Genomic DNA, 12,890 nt, shown 5'->3' with positions numbered 1-12,890 from the left:
CCCGTGAATCTGATATTTTATAAGAGTCCCTATGAGGCAGAAATCAACAAATTAACACGATTTATATTTCATTTGGGTAGATCAATGAGCTATAGCAAAGCTTTCTTAAAGTCTTTCTCATAAATTTTTAATAACAACAGAGGATGTTATGGAGCGTATCTGCAACACTCTAACTTCTGCCCCACCCCCGGCTCAACACACACAAGATTTAATAAACTCAATACCGAGCATGTACTATTGTACTTTAGCACACATACATCACATCTGGAGATGGCAATTGGTTAAAGTGGTGGGGGTGGGGTGGTAAAAACAAAGCTGTATATTTTTTGCTGTTCTAATGTTAGAATTAAAAAGTCTAATGTAAAAAACACCAACGATAATGTCCACATTAGATGGCCAGGATGGATGAACGGATGAAAACGAGGATGATGCTGATGACAACGACGACGATGAAATCAATCTACTGACTAGAATTAAGTTTCACGAAGTGCACTAATGATAAAGCTATCCTTCTTCCAGACGTCTGGGTCCACCTCGCTTGCTGGTTCGAATTAGGTAAGTCCTTAATAGAAAATGTTTGCTAATTGTAAATACGTTTTTTTTAGGGCCCATGAGAAGGAGTGGAGGAAAAGTCGTATGGACATGTCATGCTAAAATTCGCAACTGATTGCACGAAGGTTGAGAAGCTCTCAGGCAACGTTCGCTCTTCTCTTGTTCATTATATACATAGTTTTTCTGCACATTTCGTCATTTCTTCTCCTCGGAAGGTGGGATCAGAAAAGAATCTCATCGTTGGCCTAGTCTGTGGGCCAATATACGTGTAATGGGGAAGCAGACATTTTTCTCTCGCTCCTCGCTCCGGCTGCTTCTCCGGATTATGAAGGCTTTCCTTGTGTATCTCTTGCTCAGTCTGTACATCTTTCCCACATGTTTGTTTTGGTCAATAAACGTTTTATACATTTCTTTTGTTTTCTTTTTATAATATCTAATGAATCTGCTGCTGTGAGCTGATAGTACTTCTTTATTCCCAGTCACCTTTAATTTGGCCATGAAGACGGTTGGGGTTTTGATGGGTACTCGCAGGCACCGTGATCAGTAAGTTATACTCTAACTATTTTAAATAGCAGAATGGCCGTGCCAGAAGCAGTCTGAATGTGAGAATTTCTGAACCTGCAGAAACCTCCTGCATCCCATTCGTCGAATCTGTCAACAAACACAATGAGTGTAATACGAGTCTATGCCAATTCTTTTCGCCTAAAATATAAAATAAACCATAAGAGAGAAGTAGAGCAGTATAATCAAGGAACCGATACTGCTAGTAAATATGGCAACAAGAGACGAATAAAGAAATTTAATAAGCCTATAAACCCACGACCATACAACCCTAGAGAAAGAAAAGTTTCGAATGGCGAGAAAACAGTTTTAAAGAATTAATTTAACGGAGAACTTTTTACTCACTGTGCACTTTTCTCTCTCTTATCTTGTGTACACATTTGCTTATATTATTGGCGTATTGTGCATGAATGTGTGAAGATATCTATATCTGTTTCTTCTATTTTATGTTACAAGGAAAACGAAATCAATAAAATTTGAAAAGGACCTATGACTATTCAACAGTTTATTAGAGTTATTCTTTCTCTCTCGCTGTGTGCACTGCGTGCATGTGTGTGCGTTCGTGCAGTTGGTTCAGCGTACTGCTGAAGAGACTCTCACTTTCTTCTTGTACTCAAATTCCAGCAGGGAAAGCGTCTTTCCAAACTTTTCCGTCCACAATGATGGTACGCTCGCCTGCCGACAATCAGCAACGTAGGTCTCAAGCTGGAAAGGGAACCCAACCTGTGTGCTGCACTGTGGACCACCAATATATATAAAATAATGAACCTTTATTCTTCAGGGGATATATATATATATTGATGTGTATGTGTGTGTACTGAAATGAGATTCACCTTAGTGTGGAAACATGTTACCGGGCCGATTCTTAAAAGCGTTTGGGCGTACTCCGGCCGACGACTCGAGGCACTGGTTCAATCCAAAAGGTCGAGTAGGGCACGTCCACTGTCACCACACCCTGGCGCAGGCTGCAAAAACATCTACATCATCTTATTATAAAATACGCATCAGCATGCTTCAAAATGTTTAATGCGTCATTCGTTGTTTAACTGAGAATGAATAGCTTTACCAGTCTCATGTAAGTCATGCCGTAGGACTTAAAAAGGAGGCTGATGAATGGGGCAAAAAAATAGAACTTGACAGAAAAATGGAAGGGCAGTGTTACTGCGTTAAATGATGCGGCAGGTTGGGGTACGGAAGAGGACTGTTGCAGTGAACGACATGAAGAACAATAAGATGGACATGAGAGCACGACAAATTTCTAGATAAAACAGGTGAAAATGTAAAAATGCCCTATGTTGCCACGATGTATGTCACATAGGTGTGTGTGTGTGAGGGTGTGGGCGAGGAACCAAATGGTAGTTAACAGCATTTTGGACTACTTGCTTAAATGTAATAATTGCGACGTGTGGAGCGGTCTAGGTCCAAAGAAAGGGGTGACGTAAGTGATGACCATTGGCGTCGACGTGACTCACACCGGAAGTAAGGCGCGTCAATAGCCGCTGGCGTAGGCTGGAGCTTTGTAGTCAGGGAAAGTATCGTGTATGAATTGAGCTGTGCCTGCAGGGTCAGACCGGGATGTAGGCTCGCATCTGGATAGAGACAAAGCTCACAATGTAATTTCTTTTATCGCATGAATCTTATTTGATTCATTCATCTCTTTGAAATGTAATTCAAATAAGAAAAGAATCAAGAAGCCTGAGAAGTAGGTTATATAGATTTTTAACATGGAACGGCTGTTTACACAGGGAAAATGCTACAGGGTTAATTTTGAAGAACAGCCGCTACTAACATTTACATCCGTTTGAAGAACAGGCACTATTTTCCACTATTTTCTGCTTGGGGTAGCTGTATTCTAACAGGATAGAAAATCTTAACGTGCTTGTAGAAAGACGTCGTCTATAAAGCTGGTTCACACAGCACGTAATTAAAAATAAATTTTTGAAATCTGAGGCAATAACTTAAGATAAATTTTAGGTACAGCAATTAAGCATAAATTATGTTTTTTTCTTAGAAGAACCTACTCACCTTTAAGTCTCTACAAGCCTTAAAATTAGTTGCCCATCGGTTTTTTGACGCTCAGGAACCAGTCCTCGTTCACATACCGACTGCTCATGCCGCCATGTCAATGGCTTTGTAGGTTCTAACCCACGGAATGCCCAGGGTCGAAAAACTCCCTGCAGACCCGTCCTGGTTTTCAAACTTGTAGCGGTCAAAAGAAGACGCCGCAGGATTTGATTTTGTGGTGCCCATGACGTTAGCGACGACCTCCGAAGACATGTTCCACGTGTAGACGTCCCCCTCCACGCAGGTGTCCGAAATTCTCCATGGGACCGCTGTTCTGTGTCAGATATTTTCAAAGCTGAACAGTAGTCTTCCCCACCCATCTACTTTTCCTTACATTAAAACATCTGGTCGACTAGCTTTCTTCTTTACATATATATATATATCAAATTATCCATATAATCAAATCCAAACATTTGACCAAGTGTATGAACACCACAGTTGATTTGAGGAGAATGTTTGGGACGCTGGATTTTTTTTCCAACATGCAAAGTCCGAACTTGTTAACCCATACATTGCTGGTACAATATCCTGGAATACTGGGGCATGAACTTCAGGGGCTTGGCGTTTGGAACTTGCCCCGGATACGCCTGACCTTAAACTAGAGCTTACCTGTAAAAAGTTAGACAGGAAGTGGGAAAGACGCAAAGCTGTACGAGCTTCCGGTTCAAACTGCTTGTTGGCGCCGTATGCCACGTCTCCAGCGAGGAGGAGGTTGTGACGCGGCATAGTGTAGCAGTTGTCCTTGGTAACCATCTCCTTTTGTCGGAATATTCTCATCACGCGATCAAATGCCTGCAAAACAGAGGTAAGTTCCTGATTGTAGAAGAGACACACTTCAAGTCCACTTGAAAACGCTTTTTGGCAGTTACTGGATGCAGGGACTAGCAATATGCTTAGGTGCAGGTGGACTAGATAAGTGCTGTGATGCATATTGACTAGAAAGATACTCGACTACTGATAAGTTAGCAGTTAATTTCCTTAATTGGTTGGATAGCTCAGTATATTCTACCTGGCTGTGTACCAAGGAACTATTTCAAAACCATGTACAATTTGTTTTCAATGCATGTATATGAATATTAATATTTCGGAATATTGAGGAAGCGCTAAAAAGATTGAATTAAAATTTTAAAAGCAACCACAAGAGGCAGCTACCTGTTCATCAAGACGCTGCTCTTTTTCGTCGTCTGTCCTTCGGTAAGGAGGCCGGAGTAGGGGCTGCAGTTGTCTCTTTTATCTTCTTCTGCTGCGCCGCTTGACCCTGACGACGCTGCTGGGCTGCCAGGAGCTGGTCACGTGATATTGGCTTCTGGTCATGCGTAGCCTGGCAGTCCACGTGCATTCCACGAGGGACCTCCACCGGTGGCCGCACATCGGGATCGTCCTCGGAGTTATGGGACCCCAGCTCAGGTTTGTCTCCCTTGTCTTTGGGATCCTCCTGGTTGATTTGATAGATGGCGGATCTCTTGCTGCGCTTTTTGCTTTTAGAATCGATGGCGATCGTACTTGTGGTATGAGAGTTCCCTGCAGAGCTTTGGAGTACTGTGTTTGTTTTTAAGGCTGGCGAAGGAAGTCCATCGTATAGGTCCCCGTGGCCGTTATTTCTGAAGTGAGATGTTGTGCTGACAGATCGTTTATTCCGTGAATTCGTACTCATCCTATTTACGATGTTTGTATAAATGTCATCGTCAACATCGCTGGTGTTCAGTCTCTCCACCATCGGAAGTACCTGTCGAACTGCATAATGGATATAATTAAAGTCAAGTAAATTAGTACAGATTCTGAGTAAAGGTTATAGGTGACATTCGTTCTAGATTAAACAAAAATAAATAAATAAAAAATAGGAAAATTGCAAAAACTCTTGAGTAGAGTTTATAAGTCGTCATAGATTGGAAGCAGCAAATCCTCTTTATTTGTGTGTTATTTGTTCGTTCTGTACCGAGAATGTTGAAAATAAATATTGGAGCATTGGTTTTGTTATAGATTCTCATGTGTTCTTTTGTATGTTCTAGTATATGGGTGTCTGGGTAATGTATGAGCGACAGGAAGAGTTTACTCATGCACGAACCCTTAACTTGCTCTGAGAATCTTACATTATTTAAGTATTTCAAATTCTTACAATTAACTGGGGTACACGTAAATCCGTTGCGATATTCCTCTTCAGTAGCTTGTTCGATGTTGTCACCTTGGTAAGGTAGATCTATAGACCAAGGGTAGCGCCGGCCGGGTGCACAGTGGCAGATGTACCCGCCACGTCGGAAACCGTACCCCATTTTGTGCTTGCACTGAAACCAACAAAGAACACATTTCGTGGGTTTAACTAAAGTTAAATTAAGGTCTTGTTTCGTGTCTGTATGTTTTGTGTTACATTGTCGGTATGCGTGATCATGTATTCAGGGCTTCTGCTAAGGCTAAATTCTTTGGGGTCCCAGGGACCCCTTAAAATTCTGAAGAAGGGGTTCCTGTTCTTCGCCCAACTTTGGAGAGGACCCCATTGACGAAAATTGAAGGGGTCCTCCGAACATTTAATGCGTACTGTACGCAATTTTTTGCATAAGCAGAAGCTCTGATGCTTACCCGAAAAACGTGGGTACTGATGCGGCTTTGTGTATGCTGTATGTAAAAAAACTCTCTGATCCCTGATGGTGCTAGGCAAAGGCGGTTTTAAAAACGTGATAAATGATTATGACGATGAAGAAGACGACGATGATTAAATAGAAGTCGCACTAACACGAAATCGCTTATAAAGTGTTCCGAGTACAAAACATTATTTTTCCAATCCATCTTTCTATCATTTTCTTTCTTCTAATCCTCTTCGCCTCACCTCTCTCTTTCTCTGTGAATCAGCTAATTTTTCCGTTTGCATTTAAGTGGTAAGCGTTCTTTTACTAGAGTTAAAAACTAATCACCTTTCAAACGAGATAAATCTGTGGATCGAACTTTAGTGACATGTTTCCTCTAGATGTAAAAAATCGTCAGGTAAAATAAGCAAAATATTTTTCTTATTATTGTTGGAATATTCGTATATGTATCATATAAAATTCTATTCATTAGAACTATCTTAGAGATAGATTGAGACACTATCACCTGAAATAAAACAGAGGGAAGAAAAACTTTGCGCTTTCCTTTCATCCACCATTCACTGTCCTCCCATTTTGTTTCTGCTCTTCAGAAGGATAGAAAGTCACCCGAAGTGTTTACAGATGCAGAGACGTGAACAAGAGGTGTGAGCACGTGGCCTCACGTGTCTGACGCCCGCACCCAGGTTCGGCCTCCTGCTGATCTTCCAAAGGTCACGAGAGCGGGGTCACCTGCTCATGCTATTTGATTTACCCACATTGCTTTTTGTCTAACTTCCGTCTGATGAAGAGGTCTGTGGGCAGAGTGTGCCTCTCGCAGGCGCACCTTTGTATCTCGATTTCTCAGACTCAAGAATAATTGAACAAGGAGTTTGCGCGGAGTTGATGGTCCAGACGGCAGGAGTAGAAGACAAAAAAAGGTTTTGTCTTTGTTTTGTTTGTGGGAGTGGGGATTGTAGTCGGGTACAGATGTCGGCGTGACCTAAGGTGTGCGGCGTTATGTCCTACTTCCACAGTAAATCATTGTGAATCATTAATTGTTGACAGTGTTGATTAGACATTGTAGACACCACGGATTTAATATCATAGTTTTGCAAGCTGAACTCATGAAATTATTGCAACTTTGTAGGTTTGGTCTATGGCCAGTCACGTTGCTGGAATGTGGCAAACTAGCTCAACATGCGCGTGCGTACAGGTAAAACCGTTTTCTTTTTTAAATATATATCACACACGCTCCCCACAAACACACAAATCGAGAAACAACCTCTTCTCCACACAAATACAAACACCACGCACGCACACAAAAGAACACCCGAAAGCGATAAAGCTAAAGCTGCTAATGCAAACACTCCGTTTTCCCACCACTACAGCAATTTGATGATCATGACGACGACAGCGACGATGACGATGATGATGAAAAGGAAGAAGAACGGTTTGGCCAGTTAAAAAAAAAAATGATGTTCAAACAGCTGAGATGTCGTCCAAATCGGATGACCTGAGAATGTGACCTTCCTTCCTTTGCACCCATTCACACCGCGGGCTGCGGCGTTCAAGCCTCGAATACCTGGCGCCACGCGTCCAGCTTACGTCATCCAGGTAAAAAGGTTAGAAGAGCAGACATGCGAACTCGTGAGTGTAGGAGGACCTGAGACGTGTGCATCGCAGCACACAGGAGGTAGCGAGCCTTTGAGTCAGGTGAAGCATATTTTAAACAAGGCAAAATGATGAAACTCCAGCGAAGGGGTTTTACTTTTAAGGAGTTAACAAGCGACCCCTTTTACCTGCCTAGTGAAAAATGTGTGTGTGTGTTGAAAGTATAGTCAAAGTATTCAGACTGTCGATTTAGTTTTTTGCGAATCTTGTTACACTGGACTATCGATGTCTACTGATATTTAAAATATTTTACTGCGCAAGGATTGGTTTTTTTTTTCTTTAATTTTTAAACAAAGTGTGGTAAGTTTAATGTCATCGAAAGCTTTCTCAGACCTGTAACTAAAAACCACCCAGCTGCCCTTGTTTATTTAGGATAATACGGGTACGTGATTTAAGTTAAAAGGCGGCGGAAGAAGGCTGGGCATAGCTTTACACCAGCCGATCCTTAGACACGCTGAACCCCTCACCGTCTGCCCTTCCGTCGCCAAGCAATCGGACCCCATAACTGTCACTGTGTGTATGTGTGTTTCGCGTCCTGTTAAAATAGATTTTGGCCATTGACATTTTATTAAAAAATAATGATAATACCTTCTTCATTGTCATCATAGTCATCGTTATAAAGCTAAGATTACTTACCCCTGTTGTTGGACGACAACGATGAGTACCTGACAGGTACGAGGGACCAGGGTTGCCGGCGCTCACGCCACACGCATTGAAGTCCAGATGCATGAAATAGGTATCCATGACAACAACGCCTACATACCTGTGACACGAAAATGTATCAGCGACAGTTTATAAGGATTTTTTTTCAAAACTTTAAAATATTTTTTTTCTCAAGTAGGAAAGTAAAATATCAGTATTAATGAGATAAACCGTGAAGCATAACTTTTTTATAAGTACCTTTACAGAAATGTTTGTTTGCTGTAAGTAAATTGTGCTAGTGAAACAGAGGAGAAAGATTTATGAAAAAAAATTGCTCTGGTGAAAGAGGGTTTGTGAAATGACTTGTGAATATGGCGAGGTGATTGGCGGGTAGTGGAGTGAGATGTACAAGGTAGAAGATATTTTACCTCCTTTCACTCAGGAAGCATCAATGAAAACAAAGTCTCAAAAAAACAACCATGCTATATCCTTACACAGGGGCACGCAGACCAAACAAGTGGAATAAAATAATAATAAAAAGATAGATCGTTGATCAGAAGACCTCGAGGTTTAGCGTTTGGGGAGCTCTTGTTGTTTTTGTTGGGTTGTATTGTTGCTCCGGTAATGCAAGGAACAGTAGGTACACGGGGTGGGGCTGACTTTTGGGTAACATGAAACCGTCTTAATGTCGCCATAACTTTCAGAGCTGCGTCAGCAGGTTGGCTGGCTCAAGTGCAAAAGAACAGACAACTCTTTGGCTATAAATGCAGTCGTGGACTCCGTTCTCTCTCTGTGTATATATATATAGGCGGATCTTTTGATGAAATCTCTGTTCGCGATAAATCTGGTCGTTATCACTCTCTTTATTTTTTTGTTTGCGTGTACGCATAATTTTGTGATTGTCCTAAAGTGAAGCTGAATTAATGTTTTATTCGCACAGAGACATGATCAGTTGTTTCTTGCCATCCTGTAGTCTCTTCCCTTCCTAGGTCAATAAGGTAGCGAGGGAAGTTGCAGTCCTTATCTGTGACTTATCCTCCGCAATATAACGATGAGTGCCTGTAGTCAAAAGTCTTGTCACCCCATTCACCCTTCTGCCATCTCTAGACCTTTATACCCCACGAGTCTGTTCATGGTTGCATCTTTTCTTGCAAGATGAGTGAGGGTTGGGGTATAAAATACTCTCTCCTGTCGACGAGGTCACTACAATAAATGTAGGTTATGACGGCAATGTTTCTGATAACAACTTTGGCGATGACAATATTTTAAACCAAGAGTACATAAAGTTAAGTGTTGTTACATTGTACATTTTTCCCAAGTTGTATTGCTTTTGGCTTCCGAACAGTTTTTTAGTGTTGGGACGACCAAGATGACAGAATTTCAGAGATCGTGATTTTTTTCTAAGTTTATATGTCCATTGGGTGATAAAGCCACGCATGTTGTTGCTATCTGGGGAAGTATCTCTGCATGAGAGTGAAGACAATCATGGGACTGGTGCCAAGGTAAACTGGAGCGATCATCTAAGAAACCTCGGTGAGCATAAAAAGTGTGGTATTTATGAGGTTGCTCACCCCTGTAGCAAGGCCAAAGCTGTAGTATAGGTGATTTAACTTCATTATTCATTGAAGAACAAACCACAAGTTAATCACTAACACAATCGGCTTCCCATCAATTGTTGCCATTTTCCCTACAACCCCAGTGTCCTTGTCAATCACCGGGGTAGGGACCGCGGGTTAAGAAAAGACGTTGACACCAGTGGGGGGGCCCATTCCACCCGCTTTTGATACATTTTGCTGCAAAGTAAGAGTTGCAGTGGTCGTGGCAGTTTTGTCTTGCACTGCACAGGAGACAGTTAACCAAGTTTAATGAATTCTGTAGTTTGCTGCTGGGTTTTTAACTGTCCCGCTGATGGCGCATGTTATTAGTCCGGCCAGAGTGGCAAGTTGGTGCACGGTGTTCCTATTTCGTAAGTGATTAGTGGATAGCTTACAGTAGAGATTTCCGTGTCACTGCGTGTCTACAAACAATTTGGTGGATTTGAATGCCAGCAGGATATTGCTGCCATCGTAAGCACCGGAATTTTGTGGGAACAAAGGAAAGCCGTCAGGACGGGGAACTTGTACCTACCACCATAGAAAGCGCAGCTTTTTAACAGTGCAATTTTAAAAAAATATAAAGTTCTTAATTTTTAAATAAAAAAAAATGTTGGAAAGAACTTTGCGTTAAAGGGCTTTCTTGAACAGCCAACCATTGTAGAATAGTGTGAGGCAATTCTGTTTTATGACTGTCATGTAAGAATTACAATAGCCATATATTCAACAATGTGTCTGGTTCGTAAGATACCTGAAAAAAATGTTAACAAATATTTGACTATAATATTGACGTGGGTTATAGCTCGCAAAGTGTGGTAGTGGCGTTGCCTGGGGGTTTGTGGAAAGAGGGGGGACATTGGCAGAGCAAAGCGGGTACATACCTCTGGCGCCTGAGGTGAGTCCAGTTGGAGTATCGCGGCATGTAGTCAACAATGGGAGAGACGGTGGACACGACCCACTTGTTGGAGGCGCCACAGTCGAAGTAAGGTTGTGTGAAAACCACTGGGAGCAAGCGCTCGTCCTTCTCTTCTGCCGAGGGCATGGAGGGACCAAAAAAGTTGTACGCGTGAAACTCGTCGTTGATGAACCTACACGTCGAGAAAATAAACACAGTGTATCCTTTTTTTTTTTCTTTTCGCGTCTGTCTGCTAGCATGTCTGCATTTATATTTAATTTAATATTTGTATCGCGCAGTATCTCACTCACTCACAATATGTGAAAGATGGTAACGCACAAAATATTTTCGAGTACTTCTGCGTGCGTCAAAAAAAAAAACAAAACAAAAAAAAAACAAACAAACAACAAACAACAAAAAAGAACCCAACAAAAAAAAAAAACCAAACAAAAAATAAAAACAAAAAAAAAACCCCACACTCACACAGACGAACTGAAGAATGGATGGATGCACACACACAGAATGCTTTGACTAAATAAGAACAAATCAAGAGGTTAATCTGACCTTCCTGTTTCGTTGCTGTACTTGATACCGACATAGTAGGTAAACTTGGTCAAGGAATCCAAAGCGCCGCTGAGGTCAGGGAGCCATTTGGAGTACCAAGGGTTCATCTTGAACAGCCGGCTCGTGTAATTGAGGTTTTTGCCTGCCCCCAAGTCCGCCACCTCCACCACCCGGTGGGTGGGCTCGCGCAGAATGTTGTCCTGGTCTTGGTAGTCATCATGGCGCCAAGCCTTCGGTCCGAAAAGCGGCAGCGTCTTGTTGAAGTTTACAGTCGTGTACCTTTAAAAAAATTTAAGAAATTCATCTATGACCTATCAGAGATATGTGAGAGGAAGAAAACTTGACCGATTTATTTTCGCATTATATGAAGACATACTAATTACAGAGGCACGCGCAACCCCAAGCCTACACCTACACCTGTTTACCCCTGACCCTCCACAAAGGCGCACAGGCAGACACACACACTTACTTAACAGCTCACCATGTTATGAAAGGAAACGGCAAAGCAATTCGTAAGCACAAATATATCACATTCCACTGAATTATGACGAAAAGCAAAACCCAGGCACTCATAAAGTAAAAAAAAAAAAATTAAATTAAAAAACCAAAACAAAATGCATACCAGTTAGGATAGTGGCAGTTTGTATCAAAGTAGATGGCACTGCCGTTGACCATGGATGGATTAGCGTTGACATCAGCTGTCACAGACATGTACATGTACAACCAATTAGGCTGCAGGTAGAAGGAGGCTGAGTCGTTCATCTTCTGCAGGATGTAGCTGTAGAACATTGCACGGTTTAGGGCCATGTTGTGCAAGTGAATCAGGGTGGACCGGTTCTTGTACCACACCCGGTCCAGCAGTTCGTTGTAGACCGGAAGCTGCGCCACCGTGTCTGGCCGCAGCACAAGGTCCCTCTTGGACTTAGACCGACAGTTTTGCGCGTCCACCGTCTTCAAGTGATCGTTAACCTCATCAAACGCGGTCGGCGCATCCAAAAACTTCCCCTGACCCGGAGGTGGCCAAAGTAGCCCAGCAAGACGATGAGACTATGGCTGGTCGGAACATGATGTCGACCGTCGGACACTGGATCTGGTTGGTAGTATGAAGTCAGAGATGCACAGGTAGGCTAGGTAGATCCCTCTCTCGCCGCAGGTTCATGTCAGAACGCCCATTACGCGTGAAGAATAAACAGTACACACAAAAGGTTTGCGCTGTGACTCGATCGTCTTGCCCACCTGTAAAGGTAAATAGTTATTGAGAGTTTCTGACTCAGTCAGCATGTTTGTAACGCGGCCTTGCTCTTCATCAAATGGACAGGTGGATACCAATGCCGGTTAATTTAAAGTTTCAGAGTAAGGTAAACGCTATCTTAATATTTCTGAAAAGAGATTTTAACCGGAGCAAAGTTCATTCACTCCCCTATACTCACAAACAGCCCCCGCACTAAAATATACGATTAAAGACAGCCAAGAACGTATATGTAAGCACATTTGTATTGAAATTTCCTGCACCCTCTTCAGAAAAAGAAAATCAAAACAAACTACCCGCCTACGACAAATGTCGCGACTGGACTTCAATCACAAATTCGCACACTACAGATCATTTTCAGGACAACATTAGTGGCTGACTAGATGACTCATGAGAAGCACACCTGCACTTTTGTGTGTGTGTGTGTTGTAAACGCACTCGTTCGCGAAAACCCTTTCCCACGAGTGACAGAGATATAGAGATTTCAACGGAGAAAAAATAAAAAGGATTAACTAGCGATCAAATAAAAAGAATTTAGCCCC

General features: G+C 42.2%; 1 protein-coding gene across 1 annotated transcript; it reads right to left on the bottom strand.

The window, feature by feature from the left end:
- Nucleotides 1–3,367: 3,367 nt before the first annotated feature.
- On the bottom strand, nt 3,368–12,380 carry LOC112577393. Its single transcript, XM_025260458.1, is given in 10 exon segments — nt 3,368–3,451; nt 3,787–3,969; nt 4,330–4,346; nt 4,348–4,911; nt 5,294–5,459; nt 8,043–8,169; nt 10,522–10,728; nt 11,100–11,378; nt 11,722–12,104; nt 12,336–12,380. Coding segments are annotated over 10 exon segments (2,055 nt in total).
- Nucleotides 12,381–12,890: the final 510 nt, after the last annotated feature.

The sequence above is a fragment of the Pomacea canaliculata genome, linkage group LG12 (genome assembly GCF_003073045.1).
Source record: "Pomacea canaliculata isolate SZHN2017 linkage group LG12, ASM307304v1, whole genome shotgun sequence".
NCBI classification, from domain to species: Eukaryota; Metazoa; Mollusca; class Gastropoda; order Architaenioglossa; family Ampullariidae; genus Pomacea; species Pomacea canaliculata.
Note: the sequence above shows the minus strand (reverse complement) of the source record. Positions and strands in the feature narration are given on the sequence as shown.